Raw genomic sequence first — 21,517 nt, 5'->3', positions numbered from 1 at the left:
TCGCTCCCGCGCGTTGCCCAGCCCTGATGAAGGATGCTCCCTCGCTAGAACTCCAAAACGAGTCTTGGGAGAGTTTATTTGCCAGCGTTTTCGGTATCATTCCCACATTCCCCTCCCGCCCCTCTCCCCGCCCGCTCCGGCCTCAGCCCCTCCTCGCACAGCCCTCAACGAGCGCTGCTCCCCGCCCCAAACCCCGGCCTGCGGACAGCGCATGCGCGGACCTCTGCGCACGCGCAGAGAGCGGATTCCAAACCAAGACCTCCCCTCCTCCTTCCCGTCCTGCTCCGCGGGCGGTGGGCGGGGCGCGCACTGTGCGCAGGGGCCGGAGAGGTTGCGTTAGCTGCGCGGGGGCCTCCTCGCGCCCCCTTTTCCCCTCGCCGCGCGCGCCGGGCCCGCTCCGCCCGCCGGGGGCGCGGCGGCCATGATGAGGCGCACTAAGCCCGAAGTGGACCGGTACGTCGCTTTCGTGCAGACCATGCTGCCTTCCCCCAGAGAGGTGAGCGCTGAGGCCCGGGAACGCCTTTCCCTTCCCGCCTTTCCCTCCTCCGCCCCTTCCTTGTAACCGGGGCGCCTTGTGGCGGCCGCCCGCGCTCCCCGGGCCTGATCCCCCCCTCGCGCGCCGGGAGCGGCCTCGGTGGAGGCCGAGCTCTGCCCCGCCTCGTCCTCGCTGGTCAAGGGGGAAAAGGGAGCTGTGGAGGCTCAGTGGGTGTGTCTGAGCCCATGTGAGCCCGGCTTGACAGCGAAAATGCCGGCAAATCAACTCTCCCAAGGCTCGTTTTGGAGTTTTAGAAAGCGAAAATCCTTCATCCTTGGCTCCACAAGGCAAAGAGCAAGGCCGTACTCCTGGGTTGGGACAGTCCCCGATTTCGGTACATGATGGGGGAATGATATGATTGAGAGCAGCCCTGCAGAGAAGAACTTGGGGATGCTGGTCGATGAGAAGCTTGACATGAGCTGGCAGTGTACACTCGCAGCCCAGAAGGCCAATCGTATCCTGGGCTGCATCAAAAGAAGTGTGGCCTGCAGGTCGAGGGAGGTGATCCTGCCCCTCTGTTCCTCTCGTGTGAGACCTCATCTGGAATACTGTGTCTGGTTCTGGAATCCTCAACATAAGAAGGATATGGAGCTTTTGGAATAGTCCAGAGGAGGGCTATAAAGATCATCAGAGGGCTGGAGCACCTTCGCTACGAGGACAGGCTGAGGGAGTTGGGGTTATTCAGCCGGGAGAAGAGAAGGCTCTGAGGAGGTTTTACAGCGACCTTCCAGCACCTGAAGGGGCTGCAGGAAAGCTGGAGAGGGACTGATCACAAATGCTTGTAGTTAGGATGATGGGGAATGGTTAGGAACTGGAGAGGGGCAGATTTACACTAGGCATAAGGAGGAATTGCTTCGCTATGAGAATGGTGAGGCACTGGCACAGGTTGTGTAGGGAAGCTGTGGATGCCCCATCCCAGGAAGTGTTCAAGGACAGGTTGGATGGGGCATTAGGCAGCCTGATCTGGTGGGATGTCCCTGCCCATGGCCAGGGGGGTTGGAACTGGGTGATCTTTAAGGTCCGTTCTAATCCAAACTATTCTATGATTCTGTGATAATAGGTAAGGTTGAAAGGGGCCTTAAAGATCATCCAGTTCCGACTATTATATGATTCTATGATAATAGTTTTGGTCTTGAACACCTCCAGGAACGGGGCATCCACAGCTTTCCTGGGTAACCTGTGCCAGTGCCTCACCACCCTCGTCGTGAAGAAATTCCTCCTTAATGTTGTTATGAATTTCACAACAGTCAGATCTTTTGCTAATTTGGAGCTGGCTCCAGCTCTCTGCCTGACCTTGCATTTGAGATGGGGAGAAACTCCAAACAGAGATGATTACAGAAGCAGACTCCTCTGTTCAGCTCAGATCACACTTCACATGACATTATCATCTCTGAAGAACGAAGAGTGTCTGGAAAAATGCTGTTTTAAAGAAAACATGCTCTTAGAGGGGCATTCTGCCTAAAATCCAAGTAATAAAATTACTTAAATGAAACTTAACTGTACTTTAGCTTAAATCAAAAATATTCGACTTTTTGTGATAGTAGCTACTTCTTGTATCTGTATGTGGTTTTGAGTGAGACTGTATCTCAAACTTGAGGTTTCTTCGAGTGAGATAAGGGAAGCTGCTGTGAGGAAGAGTGTGGGGTCTCACTTACTGGAGGTGCTTTCTGTAACTAGGAACAGTGGTTTACCAGAGCTGCGCACCTGCCTTTTAACACCTGGTAAGTTCTAGTGTAACTTTAAAGAGCCACCAGCTCTCTAAGTAAAACTGCAGAATTCTTCAACTTTCTGGAAGTGTAGTTCCCAAGTTTCTCTTTTTTAGAAGAATAAGGAACTGAAATAGGGAATATTCAAGATACTTTGAGGTTTCTGTTCCTTGCTACGTGGTTAGTCATAGAATCATAGAATGGTTTGAGTTGGAGGGGATCTTAAAGCCCATCCAGTTCCAGCTCCCCTTCTATAGGCAACAACACCTTCCACTGGATCGGGTTGCTCAAAGCCTCATCCAGCCTGGCCTTGAACACCTTCAGGGATAGGGCTTCCATGACTTCTCTGGCCAACCTGTTCCAGTGCCTCACCACTCTCACAGGAAATAACATCTTCCTAATATCTAATCTAAATCTCCCCTCTTTTAGCTTGAAGCCATTACCTCTCATCCTGTCCTTGATAAAGAGCCACTCTCCATCTTTCCTGTAGGCCCCTTTTAAGTACTGGAAGATTTCTGTAAGGTCTCCCTGTATTCTTTTCTGTATGACTGCTTTGCTAAATAACAGGACTGGAAGAAAATAATTTGCTTACTCTTTTAGTAACTGGTCAGAAGGAAAAGGAACCCTTCCTAATTGGTTACCGTTTTCCATCATATGTGGAAAGTGGTATATGGGTCGCAGGGAGCAGTCTGATGCAGTTCATGGGAGCTATTTAGTCCTGAAAGATCCTGTCCTTCTGCTCTGAATTGATTTTTTTGTTGTGGAGGTAGAATATTCAGCAGTGTGTTTTGTAGCGTGAATTTACCCATGTTCCCCATTATGCAGTAGGGTCTTTATGCAGGGCCTGTGTACTTTGTCATCATTTATACCTTCCCAAGCAGCAAAAAAATTGTCTTGTGACTTTAATTGGCTTGGATGTAGTTTAGGGCAGACAATGTGAAGTATGTCCCTGAACGAACTGGAGATGCTTGTAAATTTTTTTATATTAATATTAAACTCAACAACAACAAAAATAAAATTGAAGAATCAAAGAAAAGGACCTTAAATTATTTATCACCCATTTCCAACCCTCTTGCCATGGGTAGGGACATTTTCCACTAGGTCTGGTTGCTGAAAGATTTCATCTCCTTCTGTTATGCTTAAGGCCACCTGGTGCGTATTTAGTTTTGTTTGTTTCTCTGATTTTGCTTAAAGCTTAGGAGTAACTGTGTCAATGGTTGAAATAGTTGTCTATTTTCTTGTGTTGATTTGGCGGGGGGACGAGGGGGAGGTGCTTATAAGGCTGCAAAGCATTTATTTGAGATTTGTTTTCATTCATGTCTAAAAGGAGATGCAAAGTGTGACTTGACTCCTGACATATTTTAGTGTTTTCTTTTTATAACATACTTATAAAAGACAGACTGGAAACTTAAACTATATTAGGAGGCCTGCTTTCATTCTAAGCCACTGTTGAAAGTTTTGCATGAATAGTGGGGATGGGAGAGTGAGGGAAACTAGTAGTTCAAGTGAATTCAAAGTGTACATGCTTGTTTGGAGTCGTAGATTTAGCTAGTGCCAGTATTTTTTGGTTTGCAAGCAGTCTGCTTTTGAACTGATACTGGGAGCTCAGGCTTTAGATTTCCATCTGGTTTACTTCTGCCTTGAGGTTTTGCTTGTGACTTAGTTATTTAGCTCATTCCTTTTACTTTTTACCTCCAGTCCATGCTTATGCCATCTTTCCCTCTGCCTGCTCTCTCTGTGTTATTTTGGTTTGTCTTTTTTGCTTCCTTGTTCAGCCCTCCAGAAGATACCTTTGGAGATGTTTCACTTGTAGGGTGTGCATATCTTAGGCTGACAACAGTGGAAATAAACTACTGCATAAATTCATTTCTTACCCAAACTGAGAGTGATTTGGGTATAAATTGTTTTTTCCTCAGGTATATTTAAATGGTAGTGTCTTATGAGAGTATACTCAGGGCTAGGTGAAGGATCTGTCTTGGTTTGTATAACTATTTTTTTCCTTGCTACATTGCAACAAAAGAGATTAAATATAGCTTACCCCAGTCTTCCACTCTCTTTAATCAGAAGTGTTTATGAAATGCCACATTTATAGGGGCTTTTTGCTTGCTTCATTTGTAATTTTTACTTTGCCTCGTAGCCTTTGCCAATTATAGGAAAAACTCTACTCTTTTCGTTCTTAATACTACATCTTTCAAAAACAAACTCTTAAATACAAGGAGTGGATTTGAGCCATTAACTAGCTGTCAATTCAGTCACTTGAAAGTGTTATGCATTGCTGAAGAATCACTCTTGAAATATTTTAAAAGTACCGTATGTCTAAACTGTATCTGTTGTGTTTTTTTTCTCCCGCAGAAATCGATAAAAGGATTCCTCTTTGCTAAGCTGTATTTTGAAATAAAAGAATATGAACTTGCTAAGAGGTAACATACATTGATGTATGTTTGTTTTACTGTTCTCTGAAGTGTGAGAGAAAAACTAAATGTATATGAAGTAGACTAGAGAAACCAAAATCACTACCATGCTATTTTAAAGTAGCAGTAAGTGTTGGTATTGACCGCTACTTAAATTTTTATAAAACAACGACTAAAAAAGAAGATTGTGTGGTACTGAAAAACTTATCTGGTTGAAATAGCAGAAATGGTAAGAACTACATAATACAATGCGGGGCGAGGGGGAAGTTAAGTACTGCTTTTTTTTAATAAACGGAAATATTTGCTGGCAAGTCAGTAGCGTCTGTACATGTACAATAGTGTTGCTTCTTGCTTTAAGGTCCGGGCAAAATATCTATAACAAAATACACCTATACTTGCTATATATAGCAGATTAGGTTGTTATAGCTTGGGGAAGGAGAGTACTATTGGAAAATATTCATTGAGTAACCGACTTTTTTCCTCTCCATAGGTATGTATCTGCATACCTTAACATACAGGAGAGAGATCCCAAAGCACATAGATTTCTTGGACGAATTTATGAAACTGAAGATAACATAGAAAAAGCCGTTGGGTGTTACAAGGTAAGTACTACACTGACCCCTAATGTCTTGCTTTATTGCTTTGTAAATGGACTTGTAAAATCCTTCTGTGACGGGCATTCTCTTCTACATTCTCAAGAATGTAGAAGAAGACTCGTTTCTGGGAAAATTGTATTATTTATGCATACTGACAATGAAAAGCATATGAAGTACTGTGGAGGAGATTCTTAACTTGATATCATTTGCTTCTGTAGTATATTTTTAAGTTACTTCTTTTGGTTTTGTTCTGAACTTGATCTCTGTGCTACCTACTTGTTAGATTCTTGCCATGTCTTACATTGCCTTTTGGGCTAAGGATCTGTTACTGTCGTAGAATTCCTTAATGTGAATTGTTATAATGACAGGAATATAGTTGCTTCTAGAAGACTGTAGGCCTAGTCTGTGGTTTTTGGTTGGTTGGTTTTGGTGGGTACTGGGGCAGAAGGGGTGGCCAAATCTAATTTAATTAGGCAAGCATGGAAATGTTGCATTCCCAATCAGGATGTCTTTGTTTTGGTATTGGGGAGTGAAATTGTGCCCAGAAGTCTGATTACCAACACAACTCCATGAGGTGCTATCACACTTCTTAAGCTATGTGTCTTAAGTATTTTTAAGTGTCCGCGTCTGGCTAGACTAGAGGTCCTTGCAGTCCTGCTGTCTGTCTATAGCAATAGCTAGTGGTAGGTGCAGAGGAGCTGGCTTTTGCGCTATTTCTCTTACGTTTTTCTGAATTCCAGCAGTTGTCTGGGTGTTGTAAACTAGTAGCAGCATTTAGAAAGACTTTTTAAAATATTTTCATATCAGTAGATCTAATTTGAATAGCTGGGTCTGTTTGTGGGGGGATGCTTTTCTTGTTCCGTGTGGATCATAAGATGAAGTTACTTCATTTTTTTCCTCCTATGTGTGCATGGGGAACATTAGCGTTCTGTGGAGTTGAACCCGACACAGAAAGATCTTGTACTGAAGATTGCAGAGTTGTTATGCAGTAACGACACTACTGATGGAAGAGCAAAATACTGGGTTGAGAGAGCCGCTAAGCTTTTTCCTGGGAGTCCTTCTGTTTACAGGTTGAAGGTAAATTCCAAACCACTTTTGTTCTGTGGCTTAAAGAAACTTTCGGCATCTGACTGGATTGCAAGTCACATCATGCAAAGTTCTTCATGGCTAAATTGTTTTAGAATCTTTAGTATTACAACTGTTAGATGTTAATTTCTTTGCAGTCTGACATTTTTCTATTGCTTTCAAGAAAGCTGCAGGTACAGGCTTTTTCCTTTCGAATGTTTCAAGCTTAACCCTCTTAAAAAACGCCAAGAAACTTTTAGTTACCATATCTGAGAAATAAAGACTAGATAGGCACTACTTGATCTTTCTACTGTGTGACTGGGAGGAATGTGGCAGGCCTGTGAACTCAGGCTTTTTTGTCCTATGCTGCTTTATTTTATTTTTTTTTTTTAAATAATCTATATAATAATCAACTCTGCAGAATGTGAGAAATGCTGTAATTCTCAAATATGATGTAAATACTTTCAGTCATGCTATTTCACTTGTGCACAGGTATATTATTTTTGTGTAGGGAGGCAGCAACTGCATGTACGTTTTAAGAGTTCTTTTTTTTTAAGCAGAGTAGGCTATGGCAGGGTATACTGTCATTGAACCAAATGGTGTAATGAGCATTACTTAAAATTTGTAAGATGCAAATTCTGAGGATTTTCTTCTATCATAGTTATCTCCATTTTAAAGTATTTGAGCATTTCATCAAACTTGATACAATACCTGATACTACACTACTAGTGTAATTTGAGTAATGTCATCTGTGTATTGGAAGAAACAAAACTGGTGCTGTAGTTGCTGAAAAGACTTATGTGGGAAATTAAATATTAACCTATTGTCTTCTTGTTTAACAGGAGAAGTTATTGGATTGTAAAGGTGAAGATGGACAGAATGAGCTTTTTGACTTGATTCAAGCAGAGCTTTGTGCAAGACCAGATGATGTCTACTTAAACGTCAGACTAGTTGCACTTTACCGTTCACAAAATAGATTAAGAGATGCTGTCCTTCATTGTCAAGAGGCAGAGAAGAAAATACCTTTGCAGTCAAGCGTGGAATGGTGTTCGTGTGTTGTAGAGACATATGAGGTGTTTAATCATATTTTGACTCTGTCTATATATTTTTAACTGGTCTGTTAGTGTCATTACTCCAACAGCTATTTCTCAAGTGGTTTAACTCCTTCAACTGCAGGTCTGATAAAACCAGTAGAATTGAAAAATACTTATTTTTTTTAAAATTGGAATTTTCTCCCTAAAATTAAGCCTTACAGACATATTGAGTTTCTAACTTCAAAAGCTGAGTTAGTTACAGCAGTTCCATTAGGGATAAAATTGCTCAGGCAAACAGTCCCCTGGAACTTTGCTGCCAAAGAATATGTGAAGGTCTCACCTGTGAAACTGGATTATGCAGTAAATGCTGCTAAGATGGTTTGGCGAAGTACTGACTTTGCCTTAATGAAAGGATGACTGTTCCTTATCCTGTGATGAACTTTCTTCTACAGGCATATCTGGAATCTGCACAAGACTTGGAGTCTGATAAAAATAACTGGAGAGCTATCAAGAAGGATCATCTGCTGGCCTATTCCAGCTTTGTCAAAATGAAACTTTCTTCTAGAGATGTTCAGGAAAGCAGAGAGGCACTTGAAAGGTACTGTTTTAACTTATTTGTGAAAAAAGAAACCTTAGAATTGTTCATTTTTTTCCCGAGTTGCAGAACACTTACAAAGCTTCTGTTTCTCTGCTTAACTTGTTTGTGGATGGGAGAAAAGATTCTCTGTACCAGCCACTAAGAATGGTTCTTCCTGGATTGCAACCCTAAGCTATCTTTTGACAGAAATGCAGGCCTTGTTTGAATAGGGAGCACACAGCCATGGAGAAGACTCATTCATATATATCTGGGGTCTCTTAACTTTGTACCTTCTTTGCCTTCAGTAAGAGAATATTGTTCTGTACTTCAGGAATTGACTAATCCAAATTCCCAGACAATTAAAGAAAACAACAACAACAAAAACCTCCAAAACCCAAACCTGTTTTTTATGTATCACTTTTGTCTTTGCCATTTTGTTCTGAATTAACACAATGCATAATGGAATAATTAGGAGTTTTAGACATGTAGTGTAATTGGGAAAGAGGTAGCCAGCTGCAGTAGGAGCACTCTCCTTCAGGGAAAACTGATGATGTTGCAGGGCCAACTAAGCCAGCTGACGTCAAGGCATATGATTTGTGGCACACTTAGAATGGTACAAAAAAGTTTGTAGTCGATATATTGATTAAGATTTGTGTTCCTTCCTTTCCCTTGTCTTCCCTTTCTTGCTTGCCTTTATTGATTTAACCGTTGTTCCTCAAGTATGCAGTGGCTGTTATATTGTCTTGTAAAACAATATTCTTCAGTCTGTTAATCTTGAATGAGTATGTGAAGTAATACAGACAATGGATGAGGAATACTTAATATCCAAATATTTTTTATTTTCTTTATCTCCTCTGACATTTACCAAAATTGCCTTCGGTTTTTTGCTGCCATTTTATTGGAGCCTTTCAGAGTGATGAGATTTGAGGCACTTCCAGAATAATGGCAGTGCTAACAGCCATTATGGTTTTGTCGGGTAATTGAAAGTGTCTTAACTGTTCTCTGGAAAGCCTCTTCTGAGGGGGGCTTGGGTACTAGCCTACGGCTACTCAGTTATGTACAGTACCTTCTATTTTTGAAGAGTCTGTCTAGCTGTATTTTGGGCCTTTCTGATAAATGAAGTAGAGAAGTGCCTCCTGCATGTCTCTAAATCTGCAGTAGTGAACAAGTTTATTCATGTGGTTTGGGAAAATGGTGAAAATGGTTTGGGAAAAAGTTTGAAGGCAGCTGTGCAGAGATGTGCTCTAATATCTAGGTAATGTCTAATACGTTATACTTAAGTAAAACAAGTTGAGTGCTTTGGGAGTTTGAGACCGTCACTGTACTTCCTAGTGCAACTCAGGCTTAAGCAACACAGTACTAACCGTTGACTCATGAAGTTGACTTGATTCACAGTTAAATAGCATCAGCCAAAACCATCTGCCATGGCTTTTACCGGGGCTCTTGTTTAGAATGAATCTTCTCTGCATTTTAGTTTTGACCGTCTACTTCAGTCAATGAAACCACATGTGAATGGGGCTGATGAGTTGTGTCATACCTTTGTGGAAATGAAAGGGCAGTTGTACATGCATGCTGGAACTTTGCTGCTGAAAATGGCCCAACACAGTGAGGCGCAGTGGAGAGTTGTGTCTGAACTAGCAGCATTGTGTTATCTGATAAGTTTCCAGGTAAGTAATTTTTCAATTTATGCATTTAGTTGATTCAGTTCTTGAAATGTTCTTGCTGTACATGTGTTCAAATCTTGTGTTCCTGAGATGGACTAGTGTTTGAGTGCCTAAGCAAAAGCTCCGTCCTTGCTCACCAAACCCTATTCTTTCACAAGTCTTTAAAAAGTTTTAAATTACATGAATAAGATAAAAGTGTGTCTTTAACTGTTCTCTTTAAGTAACGTGATTCTGAAAGGCTAGTGAATTTATTTTCTACAGTAAGTTCCCATTTCGGTAACACAGCTGAACACACATGTTAATTATTAGGCTTATTGCTATAGGGAGAGAAGAGGATGAACTGAATAGTTCTCTTATACTTATTTGTAGACAGCAGAACTAAAAACTCAAGCTTAATTCTTTGCCTTATGAGGTCAAATTGGTTGTCTTTTTTATACCAGTGCTTGCATTCCAGGTGTTACTTACACTTGTGCACACTTAATGTTACTTGGAATAGCTATAATTGTCCACCTCAAGGTTTCCCTACACTCTCGCCTCAAGACATGTGACATAGTACCTGCAAAATGAACTGTATATTTTTTCTATAGTTTTCTAAAGTTAAGCAGCACCTTGTTTCCTCATTCTTAAGACTAATTTAAATGATCTGCTCTTATCATGGAAAAGCTGTAACAATTCTCTCCTTATATCACCAGGTTCCTAAACCGAAGTCGAAAGTAATAAAGGGGGATCAAACTGGACAAGACATGCTAGAAATGTTGGCCTGTGATCGAAAAAGCCAGTCTGGTAATGAAAATAACTGCATAGTTCCATTTTAGCATTAGGGTTAATTACTTTGAGAGCCAAGTGGTTTGTTAAAGAACACATTCGTTATCTTGAAATGTAGCATTAGTACTTCAATATGCAGTAAAACCTGGATTTTTACTACATATGTGAAACAAACTAGTAGTTTGATCCTGACACGAAGCTTTTGTCCTCTTCTTAGCATGCTAGTAGAGTGTGTTCTCTTTTTTTTTCCTGTCCGTCCAAGTGTGTGTTTTTCCCTCCATTTGCCTCTCCTGTACACCAAGATAGAATTCAACTTGTATTGTCTCTTAATCTACTGGAAATGGCTTCTGCCTGCTGATACTATTTTGCAAGTATTGCTAGCCCCAAGAGGAAAAGAAAATATTGTTACTGTTTCTCTGTCCTTCCATCCTTTCAAGTATTGGTTAGCTTTGCTTTTTTTGCTGCTAAGTATAGACAGCTTTTCAGTCTACAGACTCTTGCAGGATCTAGATAAAAGCAAACAAACCCACTGAACATCAGGCTCCATTGTTTCAGAATGGATTTCTGACAGAATTCTACTTCTGTTACAGCTACTTATTTTAAGGACAGTTGCAATGCCAATAGAACAGTAATAATAAGAATGTGGCTTTGTTTTCCCAAATAACTGGATTTACAAATGCTTTGAGATTGTTGTCACTAAAAGTTTGAAAAGCCTTTGTGCTGAACCACTGACCTAATTACAGGGAGAACATAACTTAAAGATCTGAAGGTTTCATAAGGGGAAATCCTGATTCCCATCCAGCCTTCGGTAGCGAGAACAGTCCAATGTATTGAACATTACTTTCTTTATGCTCTCTGCTTTATTCATATGAAGTTATATTTTTGTGTCCTAGGTCATATGCTGCTGAACTTAAGCCATGGCAAGCAAGACTTCTTTAAAGAGATTGTGGAATCTTTTGCAAACAAGAGTGGTTCATTTACATTGTTCGATAGTCTTTTTGAGAGTGGAGCTTCTAGAGAGAGATCTTTTATTGGCACGGATGATATTGGAAGTGTCAGTGCACAAGCACCAGTGCAAATGGAACTTAATAAATATGATATTGGTAAGAGATGTTAATTTCTGAAACTCAAGAAAACTTTGTTCCAGAAGCTCTTCTACGAATACTTCATATTGCAACAAAGGACAAATGCCTGGAATAGCTGCCCAAAGCTGCCCTAATGTCCTACGCAAGAGTTAAACTTCATTGCAAAGTAAAGAAGTGCTTCTTGAATAATTCCTTAAAGATTTTTGGAGAAATTGAGTAGTTTTGCTAAAAATAATCACCTATTGGACTGAATATGGTGAGGATGAAAGTGAAAGGAAATCTGAGAGTCACCCCTTCAGAAAGTGAAGGGGTTAATGCCTTTGAGCACTAGGATGAACTGTAGACTTTGATATGCTTGGCTAATTTGAAGTTTGTAGTGCTTCATAAGCAAAAGTTGGAATCTTGATCTCATTGATCTGCAAAGTATCTTTGGCTGCTCTGACAGAGCGAAATGTGAAAACCAACTCTGATCAGATACAACAAGTCTCACTGACTTGTAGGAAGTTGACGTCTGCATCCAACTTTGTTTTTGCATAGGTGCTGTTCGAATGCACAATGGCAGTCTCCAGCATCTTGTGTGGCTTGGCTTGCAGTGGAACTCTATGTCAGTCTTACCTCCAATGCGCAAATGGTTAAAACAGCTTTTTCACTTGCCCCAAGAAACATCAAGACGCGAGACAGATGCTCCTGAATCCATTTGCCTTTTGGACCTTGAAGTAAGTAAACTTTCCAAGTTCTTAAATGTAAATTTTTTGGTGTTTCATACCTTTTATTTATTTATTTATTGTTACAAAAACAGGTGTTTCTACTTGGAGTGGTATTCACTAGCAACTTACAATTGCAAGAGAAGTTTAATTCGCACTGCAGCACACATCAACCTCAATTCTTACCGTTGCTGGTGTGCAAACAGCTCTATACTGAAAAGCAAGGATCCTGGTGGGATGCCGTTTGTACTCTTATTCAGAGAAAAGCAACGTAAGGCTCTTTCAGTTTGGAAATGTTTGACTAGGCCTTCTGGCAGCTTCTGCTGCGGCAGTTTGGATTGGTCCTAGTAGATTCTTGTAAAATTAAATTTCTTTTTTTTACGTGTTGTAGATGTCGAAGCTTTGTGGTGGGGACTTGATACACTAGAAAGATTTAAAAAAATGGTACTTCTGTTTCTAACAATGCATTTCTAAACTAGAGGCAGGTTAGGACTAAAACTGCGGGTTGTATTCATCAAGCAAATGATGTGAACAGATGATAAATAAAGAATGCTAATCAATGAATGCTTCTTCTGATATTCAGACTAGGAACAGCAGCAAAATTGAGGCTTATTGTACAGCATGGAATAAGTACTCTGCGAACACTGGAGAAGCATGGCCTTCAACCTGCCTTAATTATACACTGGGCAAAAAGCCTGCAAAAAACGGTAAGCTGAGATTATTTTTAAGTGTGTAGAAGCTGGGGGGCTGTCTCTGTCTTATTTTCAAAACTATGAACAGACTGAGGGAGGAAAAAAAGAATCAGATGAGAATATCTTATTAAGAACTGTTGTTTATTTTGTCAGGCAAATTATTTGCTCTAGTCACTCTTTAAAGTACTGTCTTAAACTGTAGTGTAATTTTCTACACACGTTAGTTTATGTAGCTCTTGAGAGAAACCCCTAGAGGTTTATCTCAACTGTCAGAGAAGCACTCTTGCAACTTTTCAAGAGAACAGGAGAAGGATATCTATCAAGAGAATTTTGATTCAAATTTGTTAACGTAACGTGTGCTTTTATTCCTTTCTTTTCACCAGGGCATTAGCCTTAACTCCTTCTATGACCAGAGGGAATACATTGGACGAAGTGTCTGCTACTGGAAGAAAGTTTTGCCTATGCTGGAAGCTATCAAAAAGAAGAGGAGCATACCTGAACCTACTGACCCTCTCTTCAAACACTTCCATAGTGTAGATATTCAGGTACAGATTGATCAAGCCAAGGTTGAAGTAAGAGAGGGTCTGTGTCGGAAACCTATGTAGTTGTTGGATTTTTCTCTGCATTCTACAACTCATGTTGTTTGTTATTACAATTAGGCTGTTAATGATGAGATTTGGTAGTATCAGCATCAGTGTCTTATAAAGGAGGCAAAAAATCTCTCCTTACAACTTTATTCTTACCTTTACAAGTGTATATTGTTGGAAGGCACTGAATGCTTTAGTACCAACTTGCTTTAAAAAGTATTTTTCCTCTATTATAGGAAGAAAAATAATAACAAATGTGTCATTTCATTATTGACATATGGTATGTCAATAATGGTATGAGTTGTCTTTAACTTTCTTTGTAGGTCCTCCAGGTTGCAGCATATGAAGAGGAGGCACATATTGCATTTGCGATGTTGGATGCAGTTGATGGCAAAACTGATGATGCTTTATTAGCATTTGAAGCTATTAAAAATGTGATTTCGTACTGGAATCTTGCTGTGGTAAGGCTATAAAGTGCATTACTGTAATGCTTTGCTTTATTCAGTTGACTTCTGACTGATCCTAATTAATCTGCATCCTGTTCTTTAGATCTTCCAAAGAAAGGCAGAAGAGATTGAAAAGGATGCCATGCTGCTGGAAGAACAAGAAGAACACAAAACTTATCTTCTTAAGAGCAAGCATTATTTAATGATGATTATTGAGGAAAGCCTCTCGGATATATCAGTAATTGAGAAAGTAAGTGATTCTTGTTTTAAAAACTTCTTTCAGGAGGTGCAGTGCCTTTAGTTAGTGTTCCAAAATGAAATTATTGTATTTATGATGGAGCTTCTAGACCAGGCTTTGTATTAAGGCAAGTCAAACTTATTTCTTTGCTCAAGACAAAAAACTTTAACATCAGTGAGTTGATAAATTCTGAGTAACTTCGTAACCTACCAGGTCACACAATATTCTGGCTACTCTGTGGATGAAAGCTGTAATGTAAACAAATAGGTTTTGACACTGTCTTTTTTAAAGAGATTGATTATTTTTAAAAGTAGATGTTTGTGTGAATTGTTTTCATACTTGAATCTTAAGAGATTTAGAACTTTGCTGGAAAAAAACCCCCAGTATTTGTGTAATGAAAGCCTTGTGAATTTTTCTTTCGGAACTCTGAGTGTAGCAGGTCTTGTGCTGAGGGAGAATTGCCATCATGACTCATGTTTCAAATAACTTTCTAGCTGCCAGTATCTATTGAAACTGTGAAGGAAATGCTAGATACCGTGGTCCAGGAACTTGGCGAGAATGATGATGAGAGAAGTCCTGCCTTCAGAAATGGTGTGTCACGAGTTGTAGATTCAGAGATGAAACATTCCACTCCATCACCAACTACATTCTCTCTTTCACCAGCTAAGAGCTACAAGGTATATTAGACAGCAATTATTTCACAGAATTGTTATGTTTGAATAAAAATTCACTAGATTCAATTAACTTTTTTCTAGTTTTCTCCTAAAACTCCTCCTCACTGGGCTGAAGATCACAGATCTATGCTTCAAATGATCTGTCAGCAAGTGGAAGCTTTAAAGGTAAACAATTTTGTCACTGTATTCAGTGAAGAGCAGTTGGCCTCTTATTGTAGTTATCGTAAAGACTTTGTGACAATAGCATGGGCCTTAGAGTTCCTAGACTACTACCTAAATCAGTGGAGTTATCTTCTCTACATATCTGCCTAAACTGAGTGCAAGAGTAAATCTTTTTGCTTAAAAACCCTTGTTTGGAACTTGAGCAGAGGTGCAGAGGGATCCTTTCTGAGGACTGCATGCAGAAAGAGTTCTGCATTCATCGGCTTGGTTCTCATCCTCTTGGCTTTATTTTTTTATTTTTGGCTTTAGAACCCAAGCTTAGTACTTTGTACTGCATGGGCAGATCTTGGATGATTTTGGCAGATGCCTCATGATTTATTAATTTTTTCCCGAGCTTGAACATGCTTTTAAATAGAAAAAGGATAGGGATCGTTCCTTATGTTTTCTTCTACAAACTCTTAGATAGTACATAGTTAACACTCTTGCTTGGCACGCTGCCTTGACAGAACGAAATGCAAGAAATGAAACTGAATAATTCCAACTCAAATGCATCATCTCATCGCTGGCCTGCTGAAAGCTACGGAACAGATACAATGTCAGAGGGTTATCAGAGAGCACAGAATCTTCATGAAGCTCCGTTAACAGGTAAGTTGGCTCTGAATTTTTATCTACACTCTTAGCTAAACCAAATAAGGTTTTAGAAAATACTGCAGAAAGGTTTTAATGATTCACAAAACTGATTGCTGAGGAGAGTCCATTTGAAACAGCAATGACAAGTGTAAACTGTTTTTCTGGTGTTCCCTTTTCAGTTGCTACCACTGGCCCATCTGTTTACTACAGCCAGTCGCCTGCCTATAACTCTCAGTATCTTCTCAGAACTGCCGCAACCAGTGTAACGCCAACAAAGGTTAGAACTAATCTATCTCCTTAAGCTATTTCCAATGATACACTGAAAATTACTGCTTCTGTTTCTGCGTGTAGTTGGATGAAATTGCAGTTCCTTATATAGTATTTCATAAACTGCTAGGGATAAGCTGATATCTTGCTGCCTGATTTTTGGGATATGAGATCTGCAAGGAAAAGTCAGCAAAAAATGTCCATTATATGTTAGTACATGTCCCCCACAGGTTGTGTGACATTTGGTTTTCCCTGAAGTAGTCTGAAGAATGAGAATGGGATGTTCAAGACTTTTTTTTTCTCTCATAAACTACTCAATCATCTTGTGCCTCTTTTTCAATGCTTATTTTCAGATGTCTTTTAAGATTTAAACTAATCAGTTTAACTTAAGACTACTTTAGATTTAACCTTGTATGAAAGTATGCCCTGCTTTTAAGAGTATTTCATGTGGGCTTCAGCACAGTAAGATTTTGTCCTCTATATTACCATAGAGCAAAAAGCAAGCAATTGTTTTCTGCTTTTTTTGTTTAAGGCTCCTGTCTATGGCATGAACCGACTTGCGCCTCAGCAACATATATATGCTTATCAACAACCGATGCATACACCACCTCTGCAAAACACTTCTGCTTGTATGTTTTCTCAAGAAATATATGGCACACCTCTGCGTTTTGATTCTCCTGCTACTGGACTCATTTCTCCTCGTGGGGGTGATGATTACTACAATTACAGCGTTCCACAGGCAAGCACAGATCCACCATTACCTGGACCGGGCTATTTCACAAAGCCCTCAGTCCCACCACCAACTTTAAAGCCTGCAGATTCAAAAGTGGTAGAATTTACGAAGCCTAAATTTGGCCAGCCTGGAACAGCAGAAGGATCAAAAACATCTCTGCCAACACCAGCACAGTCAAGTCAGCCAACAACTTTTAAATTCAACACTAACTTCAAATCTAATGATGGAGATTTTACCTTTTCTTCTCTTCAAGTTCCAACACAGCCTGGTAATGCAGCTTTTAATAACAGTGAAAGCCTCTTGGGTCTTCTGACATCTGATAAACGTTTACAGGATGATAGATATGTTGAACAAAAAGCAGTTAATGATCACACAAATAGTCAAAGAAATGTCTTTAATTTTGGCAATAAACATATTCCAGGCATCTCTTTCAGAGAAAGCGTGGGACAAAATGCACACAAAAGCCTGAGTTTTGAGAAGAGCGATATGTTTAGTGTCCAAGAACCAAGCAAGCCAGTTTTCACGACTTCAAATTCCGATTTAGCTAATAGAAGTCATGAAACAGAGGGAGGAAGCACCCATGGTGGAGATGAGGATGATGATGGTCCTCATTTTGATCCTGTGGTGCCACTCCCTGACAAGATTGAAGTAAAGACAGGTGAGGAAGATGAAGAGGAATTCTTCTGCAACAGAGCCAAGCTGTTTCGTTTTGATGCAGAATCTAAAGAATGGAAAGAAAGGGGTATTGGAAATGTGAAAATACTGAAACATAAAGTGTCTGGCAAATTCCGTCTGTTAATGAGACGGGATCAAGTGCTGAAGATCTGTGCAAATCACTACATAAATACTGATATGAAATTAACTCCAAATGCCGGATCGGATAAGTCATTTGTATGGCATGCTTTGGATTATGCGGATGAGTTACCAAAACCAGAACAGCTTGCAATTAGATTTAAAACACCTGAGGAAGCAATGCTTTTCAAAAGTAAATTTGAAGAGGCACAGAATATTTTAAAAACCTTAGGATCAACTGTTGACACATCTGTGACTCAGAGTACTGAGACTGGAAGAGAAACAACAAATCAGGATATCAAGGAGCCTAGCAGATCCATTTCTGGGACCCTGAACTTTGGCTTTCAGTTCCTGAAAGACGAGGTGAGCAGTGAATCTGATAGCAAAGGCAGCCTTACAGCTACATCGACTGCATCTGGCCCTACCCCTTTTTCATTTGGAAAGGAAGCGCCGCAAACCTCTTCTTCTGGTGGGTTTGCACAGCATCTCTTGAAGAAGGATCAGTGGGTGTGTAAAGTATGTTTAGTTCCAAATGAAGCAAGTGCAAAGAATTGTGTGTCATGTCAAAGTCCAAATCTAGATACTTCGGAAATGCATAGCACCCAATCAACTGAATCTTCTGCAACTTCCAAAGCCAGTAGTAACACTGTGCAGGACAAATTTGGATCTGCTTTTGCTAAAAAAGAAGGTCAGTGGGACTGCAGTGTCTGTTCAGTAAGAAATGAACCCAGTGCCTCCAGGTGTGCTGACTGCCAGAATCCAAACAAAACTAATACGGCGGTATCCTTTAAATTTGACCAAGCAATTGCTCCAAAGGCTGTTCAAAAAGACTTGGCAACTGCTTTTCCTAAAAAAGAAGGTCAGTGGAACTGCGCTGTGTGCCTGGTCCAAAATGAAGCAAAAGACGTGAACTGTCGTTCTTGTCAGAATCCTAACTCAAAAAGTCAACCAAATGTACCTGTACCTACTGTTCAAGCATCCCTTGCTCCCAAGTTTGGTACCATTGCTGATGCAAGTAAGCCACTGAAAAATGGATTTGAAGGGCTTTTTGCTAAAAAGGAAGGACAGTGGGATTGTACTACTTGTCTTGTGAGGAATGAACGTTCTTCGCCAGCCTGTGTAGCCTGCCAAACACCAAATCCACATGACAAGGCTGCTGGTGATGCTTCATCGACTCCCGCTTTTGGCTTGAAAAGTAAATTATCTGAACCGGCTGGAGGACAGTTGGGAACAGGCTTTAAGTGTGATTTCTTAGAAAAGGGCTTTAAGTTCGGTACTGCTGAGCAAGGCAAGACACCATCATTTACATTTCAGGTTCCTTCTGATACTGAAATTAAGCCTGCAAAGGAAGGATTTAGCTTTTCAATGCCAGTGCCTGCAGGTGGATTTAAATTTGGGATACAGGAGTCCAGTAAAAATACCACTAAGAAAGATGAGCCATCCAAAGAGTGTACAACTGGCTTCTTAAAAAGCAGTGATGAAAAAGACAAAAAGGAAACACTATCAGAGAGTGGAATTCCATTCCAGTTTCAAGAAACATCAAACAAGGAGAAAGGTGACTTTGTTTTTGGGCAAAATAGCAGCACTTTTACTTTTGCCGAGCTTGCAAAAAGGACTCCTGGGGAAAGCTTCCAATTTGGCAAAAAAGACCCTAACTTCAAAGGCTTCTCAGGTGCAGGTGAAAAGCTGTTTTCTTCACAGGTTTCTAAAGAGGATCCAAAACCAAACACATCTGCTGACCTTAGTGAGAAGGATGATGATGTGTATAAGACAGAGGACAGTGATGATATCCACTTTGAACCTATAGTTCAGATGCCTGAAAAAGTAGAACCGTTTACAGGAGAGGAAGATGAGAAAGTGTTATACTCCCAAAGAGTGAAGCTGTTCAGGTTTGATCCAGAAACAAGCCAGTGGAAAGAACGTGGGGTGGGCAACCTGAAGATTCTTAAAAATGAAGTTAATGGTAAAGTAAGAATACTAATGCGGCGTGAGCAGGTACTGAAGGTGTGTGCAAATCACTGGATAACAACAACAATGAACTTGAAACAGCTGTCTGGCTCAGACAAAGCATGGATGTGGATGGCCAATGACTTCTCTGATGGTGATGCAAAGTTGGAACATCTAGCAGCAAAATTCAAGACACCAGAGCAGGCTGAGGAGTTCAAACAGAAGTTTGAAGAATGCCAGAGGCTGCTATTAGATATACCACTGCAGACACCACATAAGCTTGTTGATACAGGCAGGACAGCTCAGCTTATACAGAAAGCAGAAGAAATGAAGTGTGGCTTAAAAGATCTCAAAACATTTCTGACAGATGACAAAACTAAACTGTCAGAAGAGGAAAATGTGAACTCTGTTTGTGCCAGCAGCACTTCTGACGTGGTTATAAAGCCGCATGCTGAAAGTACTGGGCCTACTTTGGAATGGGATAACTATGATTTGCGTGAAGAAGCCTTGGATGATAGTGTGAGTAGTTCTGTATATGCATCACCTCTTACAAGTAGTCCTGTAAGGAAAAATCTGTTTAGGTTTGGAGAATCTACTACAGGTTTTAGTTTCAGCTTTAAATCTGCCCTGAGCCCATCCAAATCTCCTGCCAAACAGAACCAGAGTAGAACATCAGTAGGCACAGATGAAGATTCTGATGTTACTCAAGAAGAAGAGAGAGATGGACAGTACTTTGAACCTGTGGTACCTCTGCCTGACCTTGTGGAAGTGACCAGTGGTGAGGAAAATGAGCAAGTTGTCTTCAGTCATAGAGCTAAGCTGTACAGATATGACAAAGATGCTAATCAGTGGAAAGAGAGGGGTATTGGGGATATCAAGATATTACAGAACTATGACAACAAACAAGTGCGGATAGTAATGAGAAGGGACCAGGTATTAAAACTCTGTGCCAATCACAGAATAACACCAGATATGAATATGCAACAAATGAAAGGATCTGATAGAGCATGGGTATGGACTGCATGTGACTTTGCAGATGGGGAAAGGAAAGTAGAACTTCTAGCTGTACGATTCAAGCTGCAAGATGTTGCAGACTCATTTAAGCAAATTTTTGATGAAGCAAAGCATGCTCAAGAGAGAGAAACACTGATAACACCTCTTTCTTCTCGTGCCAATACGCCAAAGGAGTCTCCATGTGGTAAAAATGCTGTTGCTGTACTAGAAGAAACTACCAGAGAAAGAACTGACCTCAGCCATGGTGATGCTAATTCTGATGTGACTGTAGAGGTTGCAGAGGTGTCAAACACTTCTGAAATACCAACGAAAACAGTGGTTTCTCCTCCAAAGTTTGTGTTTGGATCAGAATCTGTCAAAAGCATTTTCAGTAATGAAAAGTCAAAGACATTCACATTTGGAAATACTTCAGCTACTGGTTCTCTCTTTGGCTTCAGCTTTAATCCTCCCAAAAAGAGTGAAGACCATATTCCAACGTCGCAGAACACAACACAGAAAGAACTGGAAGTCTCTGAACCACCAAAAAGTTCTGCTGCTATTCAGAAGCCTCTAGACAGCAAATCAGACAATTTGCCTACTTCAACACAAGAGGGACCCTCAAACTTCTCATTTAGAATTCTGGAAAAAGGTTAGTGTCAATTTGACAAGTAATTTATTCAACTACACAACTTATTAAGGAGTCATCTTTATGCTAGTCATTATTCTTTGTTGTTTTTATTTGTAGTTTTCTTTCATTTCTAATGTGAGTACACACATCTTCAGGTTTTATGTGTTTTGATTAAAGAAGTGAATTTTAAGTCATTATTATTTTCATTTAAAGATGAAATAATGTGATGCAGGATAGTTTTGTTGATTAGTGAGAAAAGGCCATTTGGGGTAGGAGCTATAGCTTTGTGAAATGCTGTACCTGAATCTCGGGCTTAAGCACTTAAAGAAGGAACTGTGGACTCGCTTTTTGAGACTTAAACAGGTAGTTGGATAGGTAGTATATGTACTTGGGCATTTACTCTGAGTGCTAAAGTATGAGAACAGCAAACGTATGCTTCAGTTAAAATTTGAGTTATTCCTGTGGTCGAAAAGATGGGTGTTCTAAAACTATTCTCTTTACATTTGTTTAAAGTCTTAATGATTGGCCTCTGCAGTTTCAGATGTGTAGTTTTAACACCAGATAATAGCCTCTTTCCTCAGCCTGA

The 21,517-nt window shown here is 40.2% G+C and overlaps 1 protein-coding gene across 2 annotated transcripts in view; it reads left to right on the top strand.

Moving 5' to 3' along the window:
• The first annotated feature begins 289 nt into the window (after window positions 1-289).
• Window positions 290-21,517, top strand: part of RGPD4 (RANBP2 like and GRIP domain containing 4) — a 31,365-nt gene continuing 10,137 nt past the window's right edge. Inside the window, exons 1-20 of one of the 2 annotated variants that reach the window (XM_054060281.1) lie at window positions 290-496; window positions 4,594-4,661; window positions 5,143-5,254; window positions 6,173-6,325; window positions 7,156-7,386; window positions 7,800-7,945; window positions 9,399-9,591; window positions 10,281-10,371; window positions 11,247-11,456; window positions 11,976-12,154; window positions 12,238-12,413; window positions 12,726-12,849; window positions 13,218-13,379; window positions 13,745-13,882; window positions 13,971-14,117; window positions 14,600-14,782; window positions 14,861-14,944; window positions 15,448-15,586; window positions 15,751-15,848; window positions 16,371-20,952. In XM_054060281.1, coding sequence (XP_053916256.1) covers window positions 422-496; window positions 4,594-4,661; window positions 5,143-5,254; window positions 6,173-6,325; window positions 7,156-7,386; window positions 7,800-7,945; window positions 9,399-9,591; window positions 10,281-10,371; window positions 11,247-11,456; window positions 11,976-12,154; window positions 12,238-12,413; window positions 12,726-12,849; window positions 13,218-13,379; window positions 13,745-13,882; window positions 13,971-14,117; window positions 14,600-14,782; window positions 14,861-14,944; window positions 15,448-15,586; window positions 15,751-15,848; window positions 16,371-20,952 — 7,291 coding nt within the window. In that variant the 5' untranslated portion in view covers window positions 290-421. The remainder of the gene's footprint in view (window positions 497-4,593; window positions 4,662-5,142; window positions 5,255-6,172; window positions 6,326-7,155; window positions 7,387-7,799; window positions 7,946-9,398; window positions 9,592-10,280; window positions 10,372-11,246; window positions 11,457-11,975; window positions 12,155-12,237; window positions 12,414-12,725; window positions 12,850-13,217; window positions 13,380-13,744; window positions 13,883-13,970; window positions 14,118-14,599; window positions 14,783-14,860; window positions 14,945-15,447; window positions 15,587-15,750; window positions 15,849-16,370; window positions 20,953-21,517) is intronic. The other variant, XM_054060289.1, reaches the window with a different exon arrangement.

This window comes from Cuculus canorus, chromosome 1, assembly GCF_017976375.1.
Source record: "Cuculus canorus isolate bCucCan1 chromosome 1, bCucCan1.pri, whole genome shotgun sequence".
In the NCBI taxonomy this organism is placed as follows: domain Eukaryota; kingdom Metazoa; phylum Chordata; class Aves; order Cuculiformes; family Cuculidae; genus Cuculus; species Cuculus canorus.
Note: the sequence above shows the minus strand (reverse complement) of the source record. Positions and strands in the feature narration are given on the sequence as shown.